This window comes from Athene cunicularia (genome assembly GCF_003259725.1).
Source record: "Athene cunicularia isolate RWA chromosome 7 unlocalized genomic scaffold, athCun1 chr7_part1, whole genome shotgun sequence".
NCBI classification, from domain to species: Eukaryota; Metazoa; Chordata; class Aves; order Strigiformes; family Strigidae; genus Athene; species Athene cunicularia.
Window position 1 is genome coordinate 12,183,787 of NW_020799107.1, and position 23,608 is coordinate 12,207,394.

Here is a 23,608-nt window from a genome sequence, read left to right on the forward strand (position 1 = left end):
TGAGCCCATGCCTTCACTTTTATTACAGCCAGGATCTCTCCTCACATTGAAGCCACTTGTGTGCCAAAGGGAAAATTTCCAATATTCTTGAGATAACGGGACCAGACCCACAAGTTTTCCATGTGGAAGTCCAAGTCCTGTGCCAGCCACCTTATGAGAAGATAGGTGCCACACAGTCCTGCTGCCCCCATGACAAAGAGCCCTCGATTAATTATCTACAAGGGCAAAGAGAAATCCCAGTGTCATCAGTGCCTCGTTGCTACCCTGCAGCACCAAGCCAAGTCTTCACACCTGCACCCACCTGGCAATATTGCACCACCAAAGCTCCCCCCCACAGCTGAGCAGTGCTGGTGTGCAGGATGTGGAGCTCACGAGGTTCATGGCATGGGGAGGATGGGTACCATCACTGACCAACCTTTTTCTGCCATTTCCAGCGCTGAAGTGCCTCATGGTAGCGAATTCTGGTGAAGGTCACCTAGGAGGGTTGCAGGACCACATCACCACCTCGATGCCAGCCAGGAGGAGCTTACAGCAGCTCAGGCAGCAGGGACCAAGGTGCTGGCCTTACCATGGTGTACAGTGGGACGATGGTGGAAGGCATGAGGGTGTGGAGGAAGTTGTCTATGTGCTTCCGGAAAATGAACCATGTTGAATTCACGTGCTCACGCATCTGCAAGAGAACAACCATCACCCCTTTGCAGGGTGTCTTAGCAGAGCCTCCTCTGTTATGCTAGCTCTATGGCTGCCTGTCCCGAGGGCCACCTCAGGGAGCAGAGCCTCCCCAGACCCAGTGGCATTCCCAAGGAGCTCTTAGGCTAAAATCTGCCGAGGTGAGAGCCCGAGCAGAGTCTTGCCAGAGCCCTTGCCTGCTGTGTGCATTCTAACAGGGTGCCACTGTGTGAGCAGCCCACAGGACCACAAGTCCCTGTGAGCTTGCCTACCTCTACATAGTTGTACATGGCTAAATCTGAGATCGCGTGGTCATCTGGAACCCTCAACCTTGAGAACTCAGGGAGGCAGACACCTGGGAGAAGAAAGCAGCAGCTCAGGAGCAGCTCCCCAGCAGGGTATCCAGCTGCAGAGTCATCCTCCTCTGCTCTTGCTCCTCCCCAGCCACCTCACTCACCAAGGTTGTTGTGGAACTGGTCCATTAATTCATCAAAAACTAGACAATCCTCAAAGCCCTGGGAGGAAAATTAGAGGATAAATAGGCAGAAGGAATCCTGTGTTCACAAGAAGTGCCCTCCAGATGCTTCACTAGTGTAGCTGTTTGCACGTGTAGGGTCCCACTGACCACAGCTTAAGAGCAGGACTCTTATGCCAGGCCCCTCTGCCAGGGGTATTGCAAAGAAATCCTGGGGGTCGCCATTCCCGGCATTCTGGGGCTGTCCTGCTAGACCCCTCTCCCACACAGTCCTCTGCCCCATAGGCACCACCACACTGTCCCCTTCCCTCCCCGTAGGACAGCCAGGTCCTAGCGAGCAGCCAGGTGCCAAGGATTGCTCAGTGCCTGCTAGTGCAAAGGACATCAGACTATGGGACAGGCCAGCCCATGAACTCTATGGAGCCACACTCTAAAACCAGGCATTTCTGGATGAAAAGAGCGACACCGACTGACACGGCCCAGGGCCAGCTGTGAACTTACTGCATTCATGCCCTGTCCGTAGAAGGGCACAACAGCATGCGCGGCATCTCCCATCAGCACGCACTGGGAAGCAAGGTGGTAGGAGGAGCACTTCACAGATATCATGGCCTGGGCTGGCAGCAAAAAGTAATCGTGCTTCAGCTCTCGCCTTCAGGCAAAACAACAGATACTTCACTTGTGGGACCACAAGAGACAAGAAAAATAAGTCACACCATGTGCAAGCTCAGGAAGGCAGAGCCACAGGTGCTGTCAGCATTGGGATGCTGATATTTGTGCTGGGAAAAATGTAGAGGTCATAGAACCTATTTCATTAACTTCCCCCTATGGATCAAATATTTTGTCTGCAGGTTTTAAGCTCTGCACACAACCTGACCATAAGTAAGAGTGTCACTGACATTTCAGTCCTTTTCCTGTGAGCAGTGGTGGATGTTGGCCACTGTAGGAAGGATATACTAGAGGCTATCTGAGCTTCTAAATTTATATGAAGTTCTGTGATACAGCCTCCTTAAGAGGAAAGGAAACTGCCTAACACAGCTGAGACCCTTCCTATCAGCCAGAAAAAGCCTGTAAGATAATTATATTGCAGAGCATAAGCATTAATAGGGTGGGCTGGAGCTCCCATTGACTGGGGATCATCCCCCTTTGCAGGAACATGAGGACACGCTGAACAGAGCCTTGGCCATCAGGACATGTGCTGGAAAGGCTGGTCTCCCTGCCACCACTGGTGCCCATGCCCCTGGTGCCAGGGCCCCAGGGGGAGCGGGATGCTGTGGCTCCATGCTGCTCCCCTTGTGCTGTTCGCCCACCAGCAAGAGGGTCCCCCCTGCCCGGGGAGCAGAACGCTGCTGGGAACTGCCTGCTCTTGTGTCTCACAGCCTTGATATTTGTTTTAGCCATACAATCAATCAGCGCCAGTCTTTGTTTAGTCAGCACGGTGGTTTGTTTTGGTTGGTTGGTTGGTTGTTTTTTTGCCAAGCCCAGCTTTTCTCAGTCTGTTAGCTAAAATCTCAACATTTGCACAACTCCGCTATCTGAACATGGCTTCATGCTGCTGGTTTTGGTGTGCAACCCTTACCTTTGCTCTAGTGGAGTCACTTCGCTAGCCCACATCTCACGTCAGTAAACCACAGCCTATGAACAGCTAACCCTTGAGTTCAGAACCTTTAACAGCGACATGAAAGCAGTGGGAGGTGATCTGCTCTTTGCTCCTGCAGTGGCAGGGCCTGGGCTCTGCCTCCAAGGGACAGAGAGGTGCTCCAGTGTGATTCCATCAAAAACTGCCATGGGATGGGTCTGTGTCCCACTGCTGAGCCTGTTATTCCAGCATGGATGCAACATAGACCTACAGGCCATGGGGATCCACCCCAACTCTGTTCGTGACCCTGTCACCATGACCTAGAGGCTGGGTGGGGATGTGTCCCCTGGCTTCAAGGCGCTGTGTTGATGAGTGAGACAGGGAGATGGAAACACTTACTCTCCGATGAGGGGGATGGCATCTGGGAAGTAGGTCTGGAAAAAACTGAGCACTTGCTCCCCTGTTGTGAGCTTCTCAAATTCCTCAAAGGGCATGAAGAGCGTGCAGGTGAAGGACTTGTCCTACCAGCCGGGAAGGAAGGTCAGAAAGAAGCCCAGAGGCCATAGAGAGCACCTGGCAGCTGGAGCAGCAGCTCAGTGCCCAGCCAGTCACCCGGTAATCGCAGCAACCTGCCTGAGCAGTGGGGCAAGTGCCCAGCCACCCCCTTTCCCATAGTGGGTTTGCACATGCTGGGAACAGGCAGGGGGGAGGCAGAAACAGGCAGCGTGTGATCTGCCAGCACACTGCCCTGGTACCCCCATATCTAGTTTATAACATTCAGCTGCCGAGAGCTGGTTTTGGGGGGTTTTGGGTGGGCTCGGATGCATGGGCAGGGAGAGGTGATACAGGCACCTGCTCAGTGCAGTGACGTGGGGCTGGCTCTGGGGATCCTGTCCTGCACTCCCCCCCCCAGGCTGTGGGACACCTGGCACAGGCTGAGGGTCCCTCCTGGCACCTTGTCAGCCCTCCCCGCCCCAGCCATGTGCTTGCCACCACAGCCATTTCATCCCCACAAGCTCCACCTAGTGCCCCATGGGAGGGTGGCTGTGGGTTATCACCATGTTGGGCAGTGCAATCATCATGAAGGTGTTTCTCGGCCAGATATGGAGGTAGTTTGGTTCCATGGCAAACTGAAAGAGAAGGAAAATCGCCTTGTGCCCCTGTCCTTGCCCTGCTTAGCCTCCCCAGCGCAGCCTCTGGTTCCCCTCCATACCAGCACACTAGTTCCCATCCTCTGTACCACGAGAAGACACAATGACCACCACAGAGACAGTTTCTGGTACCTGATGCTTCAGAGAGACATAGAACAAGGGCAAGAGGAAAGCATAGGAAAGGTGGAAAAAAATATGCTAGTTTGCAGTTGCTAATGTCCTTGCAGACACATTCTCGTATCCCCAGGACCTCTCAGAGCTAGAGTTAACCCCACCATTCTGAGGCAGTCTCTCTAGCATTTTTGCAACCAGATACCAAGACATTGGCCCCACCACTGGAAGAGGAAGAGATGCCTGCCTTCTCCTAGGCAAGTTTTAATCCCTTGGATGAGCCCCACGAGAGAAATTATTTTTTCTAGAGCTGCTGTAGCAGAACCACCATAAGAGGGAAGCAGAGTGTCCCACCTGCAAAGGTGGTAGCAGCCCCTGGGACAGGTACACTTACATCTCCATCCTTGGGAGGGATGGTCAGCTCCATATAGCCATGAGGAATGTACTCATGGCTATAGTTAAAGCGTGTTTGTCTCATGAACTGCTTTCTGACTGTTGAGAAGGCTCCATCGCATCCCACAATGAGATCGTAAGTGATTTCCAAGGGCTGCTGGTCAGACCTGAAAACAAGAGAGTCCCTTGCATCAATCCTGCCATAACTCCAGGCCAGCTCAGCACCACTGGGCACAGCAGATCTGCCTTTTGCAAAATGCTGGAGTCACCTCCAGTGTTATTAATCTTCTAGTGTGAGGGACAATTGGCTTTCACTGACTGGGAAGCTCAACATTAGGATAAATAATTATCCAACAGGTTATCAAAAGCATAACTCTGCCAAACCCGCCCAAGAATGCAACAGGCACTGTTCGGTTAATACTGCTATTTTGTAGAGCCTGCAATCCCAGGTGGACTTGAGGCATGACCAGAACTTAAACCAACTATGAAACAAGGTGATTAGCTGCCCTCCCTGATGAGCAATCTGTCCCTGAAAACCATCACTCTGTAGATTGGCATGTTTATTCCCTGCAGGGGTCAGCAAGCGTGTGCCTAGCCTACTGCCAGGCTGCTGGAGCTTTAGCAAGTTGCTTAATTTTTTTCAGCCTTCCTATGAACTCTGCTTTGATGTCTCTCCTTTCCAAAGCTGATACCAAGTTTTGACCACTGAGTAAGAACATGGTAGTTTCAGACTGAGATTGCTCAATTGTTTGAAGTTTGATGAATGATTAAGCAGAAACTAACTGAACACAGCACTTGATCCCAGGCTTGCACAAGGGTTACCTTTTTATGGTTAACATCCCCTGCTCTGCATTGCACTCCAGGATCTTGTGTCCAAAGTACAGTTTAGTGTTGGGGTACTTCTCAGCAGCTGTGAAAATAAAAGACAACTAATACTGTGTCCCCAAAAGTATTTCCAAGGGATCCCTAAATTATAGGGCCTTTTGCCATTGCAGCAAATAAGACTGCTGTGTTGAATGATGGCTGGTGGGCAGGGCACACTAGGACTGTGTTTGGTCAACTCTGGTGAAAACTATTTATAAAGTGCAAGGAATCCTGCAAAGATTTCTTTCTTCCCTGCAATGACATGAGTCATTGACCTGTTTCCAGCAACACTACACTGTATTTTGGAATGGGATGAAGTGCCTGTAGTCAGTGGGAAATTTGGAGAAATTTGGCCTGGCATGAATACATGCTTTGCCACAGCACTCCAATTTCTATTTATTTCTGTGCAATTAGAGGTTTCAGAAAATGCCATGAACCATGAGGAGGTACCTCCTGCTTTGGCTGGTGAAGTTCTGGGAGCAGATGTCAGTGCCAGGAGATGGGGAGTGGAGGCAGCTCCCACTTGAAGGCAAAGGTGGGAAGAGGCCTTAGGGGACTTGTTCGAATACTCTTGTGTCAGGCAAGCAGCAGTGAAACAGCACAGATTTTCTTCTTAAAAACACAGCTAGTTCACATTTTCACTTTCTGAGAACAAGGTTATGCAGAACTCATGGGCAAAGAGAGCCTGGGGCCCAAAGTTTCCTGTTCATGGGGCAAACCCTAAATCCTCGGTGAAGAGGGTGTAACAGTGTTTGCAAACAGAGCTGGCAACCTACCTGTTAGCAGCTCTCTGTTTAAGTTTGCTCTGTCCACAGAGAGAATGTACTGAAAAGCAAAGAAACACAGGGTTCAGGAGGCATTGCTGAAGGATGCTCTGCATAGCCAGATGGAAACACCACCCTCTCCAAACAGCTTTGCCAAAACCGGGGGGTCACACAACCACCTTCTCACTCACAGCATCCTGTCTAAGGGCGTGAGCCCAGCCTGTCCATCACACAGAGCCACAGATGCTGTCAAACACCCCTCATGCTCTGCCAAGCATCTCTAGAGTGCAGCATGAGACCGGTACCTGGTTTTTCTTTCCATAGGGGATAGAGTACTTCTTCCCTGAAGGCGTATGTATCCTCCTTGCCCGCATGGGAATGCCTTTGGACACAATCTGAAATGGAAGGGAGCATAACTTCTGGCTAAAACTGAGTTGCCGAGGGGAGGGCACAAGTATTCATGTGCCACCCCTGCCGCGCACCACACTCCAGGAAGAATGGGATGTTCTCAGTTCGTATGATTCTGTGGGGTTATCCAGGTTACTGGGGAAAATTTTACAGAGCTGTCAATGCCAAGTCAATATGTTTTACTGAGATTACTTCTTACAAGCTAATTCTCATAAAAATCAGGGGAAAAATTATTTTTGGATAGAAGGGACATGAAAAGTCCCTGGGTGCTGGACAGGGCAGGGAACGAGAACCAGATTACATCTGGTGCTGGGTTATGAGCTGTCAAAGGAGAGAATCCTCTGTAGGGAGCCAGGGACCAGGAGATCCCACCACTGCCAACATCTGTATGTTAAGTGGTAGCAAGCACCCTGCAGAGGAGTGCTGGGCTCTCAGCCAAGTGTGCTGTGCAGAGGTCGATGTGCACAAATTTCAGGGGTCAGGCCAAAGCTCAAGGTTTTGTGAGAAAATACTAATCTGGGCATGTCAGTGGGGAAACCAGCCCCCTTTATCACATTCTGCTGGTATTTCATCTCTTTTGGGAGTCCAGCTATTCCTGTCTCATTTGCCCTCACCCTCCAGGAGAGAGGAGAGCACAGCAGGGAGGTAAATACTGGAAGGTGTTGTCTGAGTGTTGGTCTTTTGGGGAAGCACCTTTGCCATGAGCAGAGCTCAACTGCCCGGGGTTGAGTGCTGCCCCCAGGCTGGGTGAGATCCCAGCTGGCAGCTGTGCCGTGAAGCAGTGGAGAGCCAGGCTACAAGTGTGCAGTGAGAGATGCCTACCTCCACCCTCACAAAAGCAGAGCTACCACTGCAGTTGGCCTCTGTGTGCTTGGGGAGCAGAAGAGAGCCTGTCCATCACCAGCTGAACTCAACAGCATTTTAACCACAGAGATCCCACCACCAACAGAAGCTGCCAGGGTACCTGCTCTTCCATCCCCACGGCTCGGAGGGCTTGGCGTCCTCTGTGGGACAGGGCCAAGTTAATGCTTCTGCCACGGGTAAAGCTGGCCACCCGGATATCTGCATGGAAAGAGCAGCTCGGTAGGGAGACACCAATACCACACAGCCTGGTGGGGTGGCCTCTCCTGAAATCCCTGCAGTGACAGCAGGCAGGGCAGCAGGGCGTCCCTGTCCCCCTGCTCTGCATGCAGAGAGGGCAGGTAGCAAAAGGGACCTTCAGCTGTCGGGAAGGCAGCTGGCAGCTTCGAGGGCTGCTTTCTCTAGCCTGGAAGAAGCAGCTGCAGTCAAGTGCTGCAAAGGGAATGCCAGATCCTGACAGCTCCCCACAGTGCCAGAGAGCGCGTCATCCCTAAGAATCCTTTCCCCTCTAAGTGGAGAGGGCTGATTGAAGAACGCCTGGCAGCTTCTGCTGAGACCCACGGACTGATGCTTTTCAGGACACTAGCAGGTCACCCTCTTCATCACTGTTTAGATGGAAGTGTCTCAGCACTGGCCTGTTCCTCCTCCAAACAGCCTCACTCAGACTTCCTGGGTTGTTTGGCCAGTGTGTGTGACAGAGCCTCATTCCCTTTCAGGGTTGCATCTCTGCATGAGCAATGGGCCAAAAACTGGAGTAGAGATATAAAACCTGTCAAAAGCAGAAGGCAGGACAGAGCAACCAGAGGCTTTCTGAACCTGTGAAACTTCCAGCATATACAACTTCCAGTGAAGAGTTTAACAGTTGAACAACAGTGAAAAGCTGTTTGCGCTTGCTCTGAGCCTGCAGCCTGCTGGCATTGCTCAGGGCTGGCTGCTGTGACCCCCCGTTTCTGCAGTGGGGACCTGGGGCTGTGCACAGGACTCAGACCAGCAGAGAGCCGTGCAGCAGAACCGCCTGTCCTGACGCTGCCTGAGCGGGAACAGTTACCACAGAGAGCACTTGGCAGACAGGGCTGCTCCTTCCCTTCCATATGGAGTTTCACCTTCCATAGTGTCATTCTCATCTGCTATTCAGCTTGCCATCTCTGCCCAGGTTTGATTTGTCTGTCAGCTGGTAGACACTGAAGGCAAACAGTTTCTCTCCCTTTCAGCCAGCACCTGGGCTCTGAATCATCATTCCTCTGTTGCAGTGCCTTGCAGAGATGGAGGCTCCTGAAAACACTTCATCTCTCCTTCTGCCCTTCCTGCCACCAGCCCTCCTCACCTCCAGTGCCAGTGGTTACGAGTCAAGTTGATGCTTTTAACCCTAACAGAGACGCTGCAGCATCACAACAGCCATTGCTTCCAGACTTCTGACTCAGCTTGGTTCAACAGCACCATGCTATAATTCTTCATGCAGACACCAAATTTCATATGTGAGGATTTGAATCAATATTTAAAGCAAGAACATAAAAAAGGGCCTCATTTTAGTAGCTGAAGGGTGCATTCCCTCCGCACAAGACAACATATTTCAACTAAATGCTGCCCCTCACCACAGGAGCTAAAGGGAAAAGTGAAAAGAATATCCCTCAAAGTGCCACGCTTTCAGATTTCATTTTCTTTCTGCAGTTTCAGTGAGCTCACACAGTTCCTCTTTTGCTTCTCCAAGAGCTTTTGCTTCTCCATCAGTAAAGGGATAGAAACATTAATAAAATGGTGATGATCAGTCTGAACTTACCTTCTCTGGCTTCATAAACATCAACATGGAAACCTCGTCTAGCAAAGAAACAGGTATTTAATGCACCCACCTACAAGAGAGGGATAGGAATGGTGGATGAAGCATTTCACTAGTACCTGTGTAACAGATCACTACTGAAATGTATCAAGGGGAAGCAGCGGTCAGGGGATGCAGCTCAGCATATACAGGAAGACCCTTTGATCAACAACCTTAGAGGACTCCTTCCTGGAGGAAGTCCTCTGGCAACGCTGATGTGCCTACAAAGCCTCCAAGACAGAAGTCATCCATCAAAACTCATTGTACAAAGTCATACCAAATTCAGGGCTTGTTTACACACAGTGATGCAGCAGGGCTAACCCCTTCAGCCAGAGGCAACAGAATCTGGGGAGGGCAAGCTCCCTGCTCCCTTCCAGACTATGTGTAACTTCCTTGAATGCAGGGTGCTGCAGCATTCCCTTGGGAACACAGCAGCCCTGTGCAAAAGGGCATCACACACACATCCTGCTTGTTATTTAAATGGATGGATGTCTTTTTCTTGTTTAATTTCCATCATTAATCACTGTCAGAACTACAGACTTTAACGTCATCACTCTTTTCCAGCAGCATGGGGACCAAGAGTGGCCAAATTTTAATTGGCCACTTTTAATGGCCAAAAAGTCAAAAGAGAGGTTTAGGTGCTGCAATGCTCCATGTTGTCCTTTAGAATCAGACCACTCTGCAAGTAGCAACGGAGAAAAACCATTCCCAAACAATGGCAGAGGAAGGCATTTCCTCTCAGCCTAGCATTTATCAAGTCTTAGTCCTCACAAAGTATTTCACGTTAGTGACTTGGTTAAAGCCAGAAACAGCTGAGGGGCAGGAGGATCTGGCAGCCCAAATGCGGACTGTTATTTAGTGTTCCTGGGTACCACTGCTCCACCTCCCAAGCCCCCTCCTCTGAGAAAAGGACTCTTGGTGGCAGGATTTATTTGCACACACTGTTCAAGGCAAGTGCCCGCCACAGACACGCATTGCGTCTCTGGGATACCACAGCAGCAAAGCTTTCCCTTGAGGGAAAGAGCCGTTCTCCTCCTACAAAGTCCTAGATGCTCAAACAAAACTCGCTGCCTCCCACAGCGGGAACTCAACCAACTCCTCCATAGCACCCCGTCATCTGAAGGCGGAATGATTTTAAGAAAAACATTCACCCCACCTCCAAGCAATGACTTTACAGATCCATCTCCCCGCCAAACACAATCACACAGCAGCCAAATGGCATTTCCTACCAGACCACCACCGACAATGGCGACTCTTTTCCCCCATGGGTCACTGGGCTCCATCGCTGCGGCAGCCCCTGGGTCACAGGTCTCACTGCTGTGTCCCTGCTCCCTGTCCTGCTGCACTGCCCTTGCCAGTGGGGGGGAGAAGGGGAAGGATGTGGGTGGCTGAGTCATGCCTGAGTTCTTCTCGCCTGGTTCATATTAAAGTTTAACTCCCAGACCAGAGACTGTCGGTGAGTCAGCCAGGCTGTGTGGCCAGCCACATTGAGCCTCAGGTGAAGAGATGTGAATGTGGCATTATTCAGCCAGGCCGTATTAAAAGGCCTCTTTTGAAAATTGCAAATCAGTTCTGCAGCCTTCAAGTATGTCTTAATGAAATGTGCACAGAGTAGGAGAACTTGCATCCACCAGGCTTTTGATGGTGCTTCACTGGGTTGCAACTGCCGAGGCATGGTGGGATGACGTGGAGTCACTCCTGGAGCCTCGTGGGCACTCTCCTGAGGGTGGGATGTGAACCACGCTGCTGGCCCAGGGGCCTGATCCCATCTGTGAGAACATCTTTCTCCCAAGGAAGTTGCATGTGGCTTGAGCATTTTGGGGTGTGATGCTGAGTAGAGGGTCCATGTCTAACATGCAGAAGCTTGCCAGGACTTGGATGAGGCTGTGAGGAGCCATCTGGGCATGTACCGTTTCACATGCCTGTCCCTGGGAGGACACGCTCTGCTGAGCCAGCGCTGCACACAGTAAGCTTTTAAAAGGGAGGAACCAATCACAGCCTACACACAATAATTAAACAGCAGGCAGTGAAAATGCATACATTAACATACACTAACTACCATTTATTGCTAGTCCTGCAATACACAGGCCAAAACATCAGATTTGTCCCAAAGGAGGAAGGCCAAACCCCTGCACAAGTAGAGCATCATCCTCCACTGCATGTCCTGGTTCCTGGTGCAGCAAGGGCCTGCTGCTGCTGAGGGGACAGGGACTGAGTGTCACACCACAGTCCCAACCTGTGGTACCATGCAAAGAGAGGACACACGGGCCAGGGTCAACAGGACCCACAAGCAGCCCCAGGCTCAAGCTTAAACGGGACTGCTGGCCTTGGGGAGAGACGGGTGCAGGTGGGGCTGGTTGGGGTTGTTAAAGGCTGTTAGTGCCCATGGGCCCTGGCACTGCATCCAAATGAAGTACCACTGAAGACTCTCTTGTTAGGTTTCTCTCATCTACATGGCAGTGACTTGACCCACGCTATCTGATTGACTCACACACACACTGAGAGCAAAGAAAACAGAGCAGAGAGGGCAAAGAGCAAGGTAAGTTTTACACAGTAAATAAATTATTCATTAATTGTTTTCAAAGAACAGACAGCACACAATTAGCTTCCAGCAGTGACAGTTATTATTTAGAAATATCACCCACAGCATCATCTGCATGCTTGTCTGATAGGCTTTACAGTTTACTCCACCACCGTTGCTTACCAATTTGATAGCAGCACTTTAAGGTACACCAATTAATTCACAGACTCCTGTGGATAACACAGCATACAGTTGTGTAACTAAAGCTGGTCCTGTAACACTGCTTTCTTGCACAAGCAGCCTCAGCCATGGTACATGTACCTGCTCCAGGAGCAGGAGGCACGGACACACAGGTAAGCATCCGACCTGTCAGTGAGCAGTGCTGTGTGGTACAGTAAATGGGCCACAGACCAAAAGTTTTAAGATGATACACATCAGTTTCTCGCTGCCTAACCTATCTCCTTAGTTACTGAAAAACCACACTATATTTTGAGAACTTAGTTCTTGGCAAACCAGACTAAAATTTGCCTATCAGAGGCTATCTATGCCCAGTGCAATATCTTTTCTTCTGGGTAACCATTCCAAACAAAATATAAGTCCCTGGGTTATCTTCACTCACAAACTGCACCAGGCAAAACCAACATAAAGATGTTCTCCACTTTAAAGACAGGAGAAAGTGGAAGTCACTGAGAAAGTGCTACTAATTCGTTGTTTATCTTTCTGTATTAAACACAACCAGGCTTCTGAGAGCATGAAAAAGTATCGCTTGATTAAAACTGAGTGAAGCTTCTGAGGAGTCCTAAATGAAAACAAAAGGATAGCATGGACTTGGTTTAAAGCCTGCCCTCTGAAAATCCGTGGGAAAAGCTAAGAAGGTAAAAGTGTTGCTGAAGAAAAAGACATGCCAATATCCAAGGAAAAACCTCAGGATTTTTTTTTTTTTTAAATCAAGTCTTAAACCCTGATTGTATGAGGGAAAGGATGAGAAATAATGAAGCAAATATACACAATTCCAGGATGCTTAAATCACCTTCTAGTAGCTCTTCGACAAAAAAACCTTGGGTAGCTGAGAGTCAGAGCCCTCCTGGGGCAGAAAACATGGACTGTGGTTAGCTGGAGGCAGGCATTGCACTTAAACATTCAGACCCAATGACTGCAGGAGCACATTTCTTTCTGTTCTCCACTGAGAATTATTTATTCAAAGAGTGCTTAAAGACAGCTTACACAGGTAGGGTAGAGTGATGGTATTCAAGAAAATCCAATGCCAGGATTTTTCTCTGCTATACAGGTCACCTGTATTTGGGTCACTCCTGCTCCTCTTTAGTTCTTTAGGCCAAGTATATCTTTGAGGGAGTAAAACCAAAAATGCTGAGGGTGGAACACTTCAAGCTGATAAGGTTTGGCAACTAAACCCTCATTCAGGCATCCTGGGTTGGCTTGCATCCTCCTAAAGATAGCAGCATGCACCTTTCCAAAGGGCATTTCCTCAGTTTCCACATGAAGGGGACTCTCAGCCTTGGAGCTGGGTCATACTCATTTGCAAGGGCTCAAATAACAATGGTGTTAAGATTATTTCATGCCCTGGGACTGCTGTGGGCTGCCAGGCCTGCAAGACAGTTTGGGATGAATTTTCTTAATTCTTTGAAGAGACAGAAAAAAAAATGGCAATTACTTGTGGCTGGTCATCTTGGAAGATGAGAGGAAACAACTGAACTAGCAGAAATGGCTGAGAAAGCTACAGGAGCATGGTACACTTGTTCTGAACATCTACAGTCTTTCTCCCACTTCTTGTACTGAAAACATGCAGTCTTACGATATTAGACCGTCAATCAGAGAGATTATTTAGGAACTGTTCAAATACAGGTTGACCTCAGCAATTATGATCCACTTGTAGAGGAGCACATACTGTCAGTATGTGGGCCACCTGCAACAAGAAAAATGGCTTTGTTGTGTTTGGTAACACAACATGTTGTGTTTGGTAGCCAACAGTGCATGCTTGCTGCAGCTGCAAAAGGACAGTGTAGATGTGTCATTCTCTTGATTCACGGTGGAAGGTAACTGAAGAAGAAGATGAAGACGACAACTTAAAAGCCATGACAAGATCTTTGCTGATTTCTGCAAAATGTTAATTGCACCAATTCTGGAAGGAGCCAAGAAATCTTTACTGGTTCAGATTACAAACCCCTGTAAAAGTAAAAGGGTTAGAAATGTTTATCCCTTATAATCCCATTATGTAAATAATCTGTTCAGGAACTCAAATACCAAGCTAAAAAGGGCCATAGGGATACCCCTGCCAGCAAGCCACCCATGCCTGAGGATGCAGCTGCCTCTGTCTTGTCCTTCTGTTCACCAAGGCTTTGAAAGAGCCATAACACAGAAATAAAAGGTGTATTGTCACTGAAACAACAGTGACTGCCCATGCAAAGTCCCCAACCATCCCACCACACTCTAGCGATGTGCATTCCTTTCTAGCACCATTGCTTCCATGCCTGCGTTCTTGCTATGCCCTCTTGACGTACTCAGCAAGACCACTGCTCTCTCTCAGCTCAGATCCTTGCCCAAGGCCCCTCCTGCCACTTGCATTCACCTGAGTAGGCTAGTTTGAACACTAGTCCTGGCTGAGATCATCTCACACCCAGAAAGCTGACCAGGACAAGCTCAGAGACAGCAGGGAAGGCACAGGCAAGTGAGCCCCTGGAGGAGTCAGCTGCTGAGCTCTGCGAAGGGCTCAAGGGCTCTTACAGACCTGGGGGCAGCCTGGGGTCAAGTCCATCCATTTCTGCACTTGAAACAACATCCCAGCTGCAAGCACAGGCTCATCGCAGAGGTTCAGCTTTAATTCTGAGTATTCCACTCTCTTTGTACCATTTTTCTTAGCAAGTGGTGGTGGTTTTTTTTTTTCCAGGAATTTCTGATTAACAAATGTCTCAGCAGTGTCTTAAGAATATAAATCCTACTGGGAACCTTAGGCTAAATGTCAAATGTCCAGCCCTTATTTATTGGGTGTCTGCTGGGTTCACAGGGAGACCCAAAACCCAGGGTAACAGCCACTGCAGAGTGGAGCCATGTAGCATTGCTGGGTGGTGGCTCTGTTGTGATAGGGACACAGCTTGGTATCATCTGTAGACCTTGTCTGAATTTCATTTATTCCACAGTAAGCAAGTGTTAATTACTCAAATTATAAGATTGAGTGTATCAAATCATCATTTAACCCACCTAAATCCCATTGTTATGTTAAAGACAATATGGCCTTAGTGAAGAGCCCAGACAGAACTGGCCTTAGTAAAGAACCACAAAGGCATGGGATCACCTGTTCTACTGTGCTACCCAACCCATGCATGCAGGAAGGGCTACAAGTTTACACCATGGCTGCCTGTTTACTTACAGAGGCTGGACAGGGAGCGTGCTGCCGGTCCAGTGATGCACCATGGATGTGGCCGGGAAGCCCCCATGGGGCACTGGGAGTACCCCTGTGGGAGGGTAGTGGTGGTGGTGGTGCACCGCAGATGGCCTGGGCCTGTTTGCTTTCAGAGCCAGGGGAGCAGCAACCTGCAGGTCCTTGTTGGAGAGAGACAAAGGGTGATTTGTGAAACCTGTGCCCCCACAGGAAGGGTGCCTGGCTGAGAGGCTGGGTTCCCACGTGGCCACTGCTTGGTAAAGGAAGTCCTTCAGCATGCATTTGGAAATGGGTTTTGCAGGCTCAAACATAGAAGGTCCAGCAAATACTTGGTGATATCAGATTTCACCTGATATTCAGCGGCATTCAGACCCCACTCCCCCCCAGTTTATTCCACCAGTCTACATCAGGGAAACACGGGGTGACAGGATGGCCTGGGGAGGAAGGTGGGGACAGGGGGAACACATGCTCTTGGCTCTGCCATCTTCCCTTAGACACAGAGTCCTCCACAGAAAGCTGCAGATGAGTCGGGTCCAGCACCACCATATGCCCCAGACATCTCCCCCCCAGCAAGGGGGAAGGAGTATTGAAAACCAGAAACTGCAAAGTTTAAGGAAAATAGAAAAGGACTTTCATCTGAGGCAGCACTCAGTGCAGCTCCGACACGAGGAAGCTTTGGCACTGCCTGCCATTGCCACAGCAAATCTGCCCTGGGACCATGGCTGATGGAGCCAGTGAGCCCCTCTGCACCACAGGTGTCCTCCTGGGATGTCAGCGCCCTGAAATATGAGAGCTAGCAGCTGCTGCTGGGGGCTTCTGTTCAGGGAAGACATTTGGTCCCAACAGGTGCAAAACCCCATCTGTTCCACCCAGGGCATGGGACAGGTGATGGAGGAGGATAGCATTTCCTACCACTCCTCTAAACCTGGGGCTTGGGGCCTTTTAAGCTGTCTGTTTCTTCTGCAAATAGCATGTAGGAAAGGTGTGAGTGAGCTGGGCAAGGACTGCAGAAGTGTGGGTGTTACTTTCTCAGCACTCGACAACCTTAACATCTGAGAAAAAGAAAACAAATCTTTCTTACAGCACTGGGAAAAGACATAGCCTGAAAATGGAAGGGTAGGAAAAGTACTGGGGGAGTTTTTGCAACACTAGGACATCCCCTCCTCCCCAGAGATCAAATGTCCTTGCTTCTTAGGTAATAAGTAAGCTACAGAGTAGAGATTAGAGATGCATTTTTTCAAAGCACTTTGGGATGCTAAGGAACTATATCACCTGGCTAAAAATAGCTTAGGAATTGAGCATCTAAGGATACATTCAAAATTACTTACCTCTTGTCAGGCACTGGACACATTTTGGAAAAAGCCCTATAGGGATCTACACACCAAAATATCTTTAAGATCTGTCCTTTCAGAGCTCAGTAGCCATTGATTTTTAGTCAGACAGGAACTAGAGCAGTGGGCCTCCAAGTACAGTCACAAAATTTGTTCTTCAGCCCCAGCACATTTCAAACTGCCAGGTCAAATTTTACCAGTTACAGGATTTGTAACACAAATATTGCCCTGCTGTTTGCAGCAAGTGGACCTGCAGCAGCAGATGCCCCCTGTAGAGGTCTTCCATGCATAGTCTGTTTGTGATTCAACTGTACAAAAGGCCAGATGATTTTCAGAGCTACACTGAATCTAGTTTGTACTTGTGGAGGAGACAATTCTTCCATTGGGTCCTGTCAGTGCTCATAATGGTAAAGAGGCAGGCTGTGCTCTGCTCAGTAACACTTCTCTGGTGCAGGGAGTTTGAAGATGCTGTTAAACATCCCTGACTTTCTGCATATTTTGTCCAAGCCATGCACCCTACCCAGGAGATCAATCATTGCCTCGTGTGAGCAAGGGTGCCCTTCCCACTCCAGTGTTGTTACCTGCTGTGCATGCTGAAGTGGGAGGAGAGCTGCCTCCAGCAGGCTGTGCAAACGCCATCGGTGGCAAAGCCTTCAGCATCATGTTCTGCATGATGATCTGGTGCATCTGAGCATTCTGCATCAGCATCATCTCTACCATATCTTGGAAGAGGTCACCCCAAGGAAGAAAGTAAGAGTCATAAGCAACTGACAAGCAGCAGAGACATCTCAGCAAGAAGTGTCCTTCAGCACACAGCCCTGGTCACTGGAACCAAGACAAAGCAGCTGAAAGGGACACATGAAGAATATTAGCATTATTTGCCCAGGCAGTGCAAAATTAATGTCTATGCATAAAATATTCATACCAGGTTTCCTGTTTTTCCTCTCTTCTGAAAAAAAGCTGCTGTTGAGCATCTTCTGTCTGTTAGTTTCCCTACAAGTCCACCCCTCTGGCTGTGCTGGAGAAGGGCTGAGCACTAGAGCTCTCTTGCTTCCTCCAGCATGGACCTGCTCCTTACAGTGCCCTCCATTGCTTTGGCTCAAGATCATTGCTTTTCATGTGAGAGGTTTCCTCAACTTTATGTGATATTGCAGTGCCACCTTCAGAGTCTATTGCATGTGCATCAAATCTGCTTACCAAGATCACTGGGTCCTAATCACAAAGGACCTGTGCAGTGGAGCTAATTTTGTTGGGGGAGGAAGGAAGGAGGGAGAGAGGAAAAAAAAAAAAAAAGAAGAAAAAAGATATCAAGGCAACTCTCTTTTTTTTTTTTTTTAACTGGTCATACCAAAACTAATTTACATGCATCAGCTTCAGAAAAGTCATGCATGAATTGGGACTAGTTTGTTTATGAAAATAAACTCTGATTCAAAAATCCAGGCACTTAGATGAAAAAGAAGGAAGAGAAAATTTTGAGAAAAATTGCAATTTCATGACAGAGGATTTCTCTGTGGGATGAAGAAAACTTTGGCTGAAGGTTGAGCCAGGGAAGTCATCCCAGGGATTTGTTCATGTATTATTTCACAATAGCATCCACCTATGTTTAGAAACAAACTTTTTTTATTGCCACTGCACTATATTTGGAACAGCACTTTCAGCTGTTCTGTCTTTTTTCCAAACTCGGGGCATAATAAAAGCCTGTATTGTTCTGAGGAGTTTGAACAGCAGGTTAGCAGGGAACAAAGGCATAAAACCAGATTTTAGAAGCCTGTTTGTTAATTTTGGAATCATCTGTGTACATGAGTTTAACTTCATTAATATTATTCAGTGCCTTGTGTTGAGTTGATTTGCTTTCCCAAATTTGCCTGGCAGCTTACTCTGGCTTTGCTGAGTTTGAAGTCCCTTTTTCTTTAGTTTTAGTAATAAGAATTTGTCTGAAAGCTTCTCAGAAATGGTACCTAGTCCACTTTTGAAGTGCAATTCCCACAGCTCCAGCAGCATCCCAGTCACGAAACAACACATCACTAACTAGTTTAGATGCTGTCCCGTGCCCCCTTCTACTTGCCATGGCAGCCTGCCTGACCTCTCTGGGCCTGGTGATAGGAGCTGGCTGCTGGATGGAGGGTACGTTACCTTCTTTAATGCTTCCTGAGTAGGGGGCTGCAAAAGGCTGGGCAGGAGGGATCTGTGTGATCAGGGGGGGTGGCTGAGGTAATTGCTGGATGATGGTGGCAGACTGAGGCGGCATCTGAAAAAGAAAGGAAAATTGGGAAGTCAGGGTTGGTTTTGGCCAGCTCCCTCCTCTTTGAGAGGGCAGAGCAGTGGGTATCATCTGCCTGGACTTCAGTGAGTCTTTGGACATGGTCTCCCCTGAGATCCTCATGGAGAAGCTGTTGAAGTTGTGGGCTGTATGAGCAGACAGTGATGTGTGTTGGAAACTGGCTGAATGGCTGGGCCAGAGCATGGGCACTTCTCCCATTCCTCTTGCTACCATGTTCCTATGGTAAACAATTCACACTGTTAATTTTGTGCCTCATTTGTAAGATGATTTCCCTTAGATTTTGCATAGGGCAGTAAGTCCCATACAACAGCAAGAGGCATATCATCCCTTTCAGTGGGATGAGTGTTTCCATACAGTCCCCAAGTCCCTCCACCTGTGGTTGTTGTCTCAGACCGGCATAGCACTAGCTGTGTTTCCAAGGGGAGAGGATCCTTACCATCTGCTGGATAATCCTTGGTGGCTCTGCTCGGGGAGCTGGAAAAGGTATCTGGTAGACATGAGGGAGGCCAGCTCTGTGGTTATGACACTGCCCTTCAGCTGGTGCACAGGGCTGTGAAAGCTCTTCCAGAAGGTGCTGCTCCTGCAAAATCAAGTATGTTCTTAAAGAAAATCTGGTGACAGGAAGGCAGACAGTATTATTATGCTTTGGAATAAATGGGATTAGCCCCTGGGAGGCTGCAGCAGGGCGCAGCCTCACTGCTGCAGAAACACCCAGCACTGCCACGTCTGACAGGCAGACCACAAGCGGCCATGGCATGAAGGGAAGCACTCAACCGGTGCTCGCACAAGTATAAAGAAAGTTTTTCTTCCCACATATCCCAAAGCCACACAGTTTTCAGTGCAAGCAAAAAAGAATGTAAAAAAAAAAAGTGAAGAACAAACTGCCAGAAGTTTGGGAAAATCTTTCATTAATGGTTGGGACCCTCCACAAACTAGGAATAAATAATAGTTAGTAATGTCCCTGTTTTGGTGGCATTAAAATTACCTTATTTGCATTTTGGCAGTACCCCAGAGAATTTATAATAAAGCAGTTCAGGACAAACAGAATCAACCCACCAACTAACTGAAGTGGGTGCAAGCTTCATTAGCTGTAGTGGGGTGGACATTGCTCTCTGGCCCCTCTCCCTTATTAGCTGGCCCAGCCTCTATACTCTAAACCAGCAGAAGAATGAATATGGCCCAGCGTAAGAACTCAAGGACAGGAAAAAAATGAATCCACATAGGCAGTAGATGTGCAGATAACTTGGCCCTTTCTGTTGCTTCTGTCCACAGAGAGGGCTCTTACCCTAAGCTCCTGCAGGAGATCTTTCCTTCGCCTTAGGGCACTTTGGAGCATATCCTCACGTCTGTTCCCTGAAGGAAGAAAATCCCCTTATCTTCTCAAAGGATCACAAAGATAGAGCTATTATAGCACCTACATTATGAGATTAATGCTGGAAAACGTGTTATAAGATAGCTTGACTTCTTCCACAAAAGGCTTTAGGCTACTTTTCTTGTCAAATCCACAAATGGATAATGACTTTGTGCCACATACACAGCTGTTCAGCAGCTCTACAAAGGCAATGCACCTTCTCTGAAAATAAACTTTTTAGATTGCTCTGAAAGTCCCCTTTTAACCTCCTGGCTTAGAAACTCATTTCAGCCTTACATTTTCTACCTATACTCTGTATGCAGAGGACGATGGTGCAAATTGTAAAGAAAGTTTTTGTGATGTATCAAAACAAACTCAGCTTTGAAAATCAACTTTTCTGTTTCCTTTTTGTTCTGAATCAACTTTCTTTTCAGTTCTTCCCACATACAGCTGACTTTGAACTCGCTTGAAATGAAAATGAGAAAGAACATTTTCAGATACTTTGGAGGCATGGCTAACATCTGCTCTGAAAAGCATAACTTTGTATTTTGAAACTGTAAGTTGTTACAGGGATTTTTAATTTTTGGCTACAGCATTGAGTTTCCAACTATTTGTGCATCAGCTCAATGGATATGAGCCCAGAGTACAATCCAGAAACATTACTGATCTTCTGCTGGTTGTCTTTAATCCATAGACAATATAGTTATCAACACTGCATGTGCCATGCAAAGAAATTAATGCATTGCACATAGCATGCACAGCTTCCATGGGAGTATTGTTGAAGGGAACACGCCACTTATATGTGAAACATCACAGCAGTCTTTGAAAGGGTTTGATAAAGATACAAGTTATTTTCAACTCCCTTATTTATCAACTTTTAGCTGGTTCACTAGCTTTTATAGCAAACTGTCTAAACTTTGGAAGTTTCATAAGTGTGCTGGAATTCCTGACCTTTCTGCCCAAACCAAAGTCAGAATGTAATTGCACATGCATGGATTCCTGGTAAAATGGTTCCCCAGCTCCTATCAACACAGTTCTCAAGACCAACTCTTTCAGTATTACGATTTGTTTCATAAGCCGAGTCACATTTTTTTACACTGGAAACCATGCTCTGGTCTGCACAAGGCTGCACTGGTCAGCTTCAAAGGTGCAAAGCAGCATTAGTAGTGGAGTATTCCTCCTGCCTGGATCCCTCAGCCATCCTAACAACTCCTTTTCAGGATCATCAAATCCAGGCATCCAGTTGGACTGCAACAGGGGCTCACTCCTAGGTATAGGACTTAGGACAGATCGGATCACCAATAGTTTGCTCCAGCTGAACCAGCATCTGCAGCTGAGAGGCTGCAAAGAACAGCTGGGCAGGAGGTCATTCTTATGTTCATGCTCAGCTAGCATATAATTTCCCTTTATAAAAAAAAACAAGTTGAAGAAATTCAAAATATAAAATTTAGACAGCTATGCAGTATAGCAAGCCGGTTCTCCTTGCATCAAGGCTGCTGAGATTCACCAGCTTGGTTAGGACTGAGACTAGTACACAGACTGACATTACTGCACAAGCTTCACTGGACCTTGTGTTTTTGCTACTCCCAGGGCTGCATATAGATTTAGATCTTCAGGCTGAGCTAGGGCAGCATTGACTTAAGTTCAGTCTCCCTCCTGCTCTCCAGACAATGTCCCTGTCACAGAAGCCAAGACAGAGAAAGTCCTGACTACCCAAATGCCCAACCACGGAGCACACAGAGGCCCCTTCCAGTTTTTAGGGAAGAGATGTGTAACCTCCTGAGGAACTCATGCCTGAGAACATCACTAAGCCCTTTACATATCATGTCCATAATTAGAACAAATGCTTCTCTTTTACTTGCAGTTGGGAGAAGTGACTCCATCTTCTCTAAGTTCTCCTGTTCATTTTCTAGTCTCTGTTGGTAGAACCACAACAATAACTGGTTATGAGTCAGGATCAATGATCACAACAATTTCCAACAATTACAGGCATAGGTTTGGGATGGAGGAAATGAAGGAGAAGTATAGACAAGCAGTGCTTCTTAACTGCTGAAACACAGCTAGTGAAGGATACAAAAAGTATTCATAGAAGTATGAAATGTCTTGCTACAAATCTAGTTATGGTAACAAAACAGTCACGCTTCTAACTGGTCAAGCTATCTCAGACCTGGAAATTGATAGCATGGTAAATCAGGAGTCTTGTATACCATTTATTTTGTAGGGCAAAAAGCTGGATCATATGAAGAACTTGATGCTGGAAGTTTTGCGTATTTGGTGCACTAATAGGCCTAAATGGCCCTGACTACCCCCACCTGAGGCTACCATCCCCACCTGCTGCTCATATGTCCAGGATCCCCTTTAATCTCAGCTCTAGGTCTTCAGTTCATAATTGATACTGGATGAGTACTAGTCTGCAGTTTAACCACAGCCATGCCTGTGACTGGCCATGGATTCATTTAACCCCAATACCCAACCTGCAGACACTTCTCAGATTGGCCTTGCTTGGACCTGCTCCATCACCATAAGCTTGCCTGATAGATCTAGACTTTTGGTTGAACCTGGGCATCTCTGGCTCTGCAATGCTTGCCTTGCTTGGGGGCTGGACAGCCAGGCCCCTACTCTTCTGGCTGTGTTATTGTGCTCAACTCCTTGCTCCTTGGGGAGCAGTTGGCCCTTGTGGCTCCCTGATGCTCAGAAATTGGAGACCTTTTTCTCATGCACAGGCTCTTTTCTTGGTTCTGCATGTCTTCACACTGGTGAAAGCTTTGCCCTCAAATGGCTGCTCATCTAAGAACAAAAGAGTCCACTGTGGAGAAAGTTTAGATGCCACCTCCAGTGTTCCTGTCCCCAGGCAAATTGTTCGTCCTTCCAGAAAACTCCAAGCGGCTTCTGGAGGACACTGAAGCAGAAGATCCACACTACGTGTATGTCAGGTGTGCTGAGGGTGGAGTAACAGGGCTGAGTCAAGAACCTTGGGTGCATTAGTGTGTGGAGTCAAAACAAAGAGCTACCGGGATTCTGCGCAGCACCTTGTGTGCTTTCAGTGAGGGACTTCCCATGTTTCACTAGGCAACATATCTTACGTAACAGTAAACAAAAAAGAAGATATGAAATTTCCTTAAAACAATCCCCGGTCCTATTTACCCAAAATTTACTCCTAAACCTTTCCTATCACAACTTAAACAGGTTTTGAGATAACTGGTGACATCTCCCATAAAATATCCCATAAGTTCAAAGTCACTTTAACTCTATTTTTCTTTTCTACTGTAGGTCCATGTAAACTTGTACAATGTTATTTAAGGAAGTGATAGTGACTGTAGCACCACTGTACAATGTTAATTAAGGAAGTGATAGTGATTGTAGCACCAGGTCTGTCTCTGCTTGCATGAAGAAAGAGGTTCTCAATTAACTGCAGTACCTCAGTAGAAATATAATTATTTAAAATACAATGTTAATGCTTAAAAGTGCAGGAGCAAAAAGCAGAACAAAGGTGACCACTGCAGAATTACTCTCTTACCTTTTCTAGCAGTTTGAGTTTCAGTCGTGTCAGGTGATCCACCACTGAAGGGTCTGTCATTATAGTCTTAGAAGAGTAGGCAGGCAAAAACAGGTTAAAAAGCTAAACAAAGACAGGTAGGTTTT

At 47.7% G+C, this 23,608-nt stretch overlaps 2 protein-coding genes across 2 annotated transcripts; both read right to left on the reverse strand.

The window, feature by feature from the left end:
• Nucleotides 1–41: 41 nt before the first annotated feature.
• On the reverse strand, nt 42–10,404 carry KMO (kynurenine 3-monooxygenase). The gene is made up of 15 exons (XM_026852745.1): nt 10,315–10,404; nt 9,050–9,119; nt 7,376–7,473; nt 6,309–6,398; nt 6,016–6,064; nt 5,198–5,285; nt 4,377–4,572; nt 3,779–3,850; nt 3,120–3,241; nt 1,646–1,793; nt 1,127–1,184; nt 942–1,024; nt 569–706; nt 416–475; nt 42–215 (listed from the first exon to the last, which is right to left on the reverse strand). Exons 1-15 carry the CDS (start codon nt 10,366–10,368, stop codon nt 42–44), a joined length of 1,500 nt encoding a protein of 499 aa, XP_026708546.1. The 5' UTR covers nt 10,369–10,404.
• A 3,306-nt stretch (nt 10,405–13,710) lies between these two features.
• Nucleotides 13,711–23,566, reverse strand: C7H21orf58 (chromosome 7 C21orf58 homolog). The gene is given in 10 exon segments (XM_026852746.1): nt 13,711–13,790; nt 14,992–15,164; nt 16,916–16,936; nt 16,938–17,056; nt 18,468–18,582; nt 19,052–19,195; nt 19,901–19,968; nt 20,842–20,847; nt 21,825–21,882; nt 23,484–23,566. Coding segments are annotated over 10 exon segments (774 nt in total). The 5' UTR covers nt 23,544–23,566; the 3' UTR covers nt 13,711–13,780.
• Between the last annotated feature and the right edge of the window lie 42 nt (nt 23,567–23,608).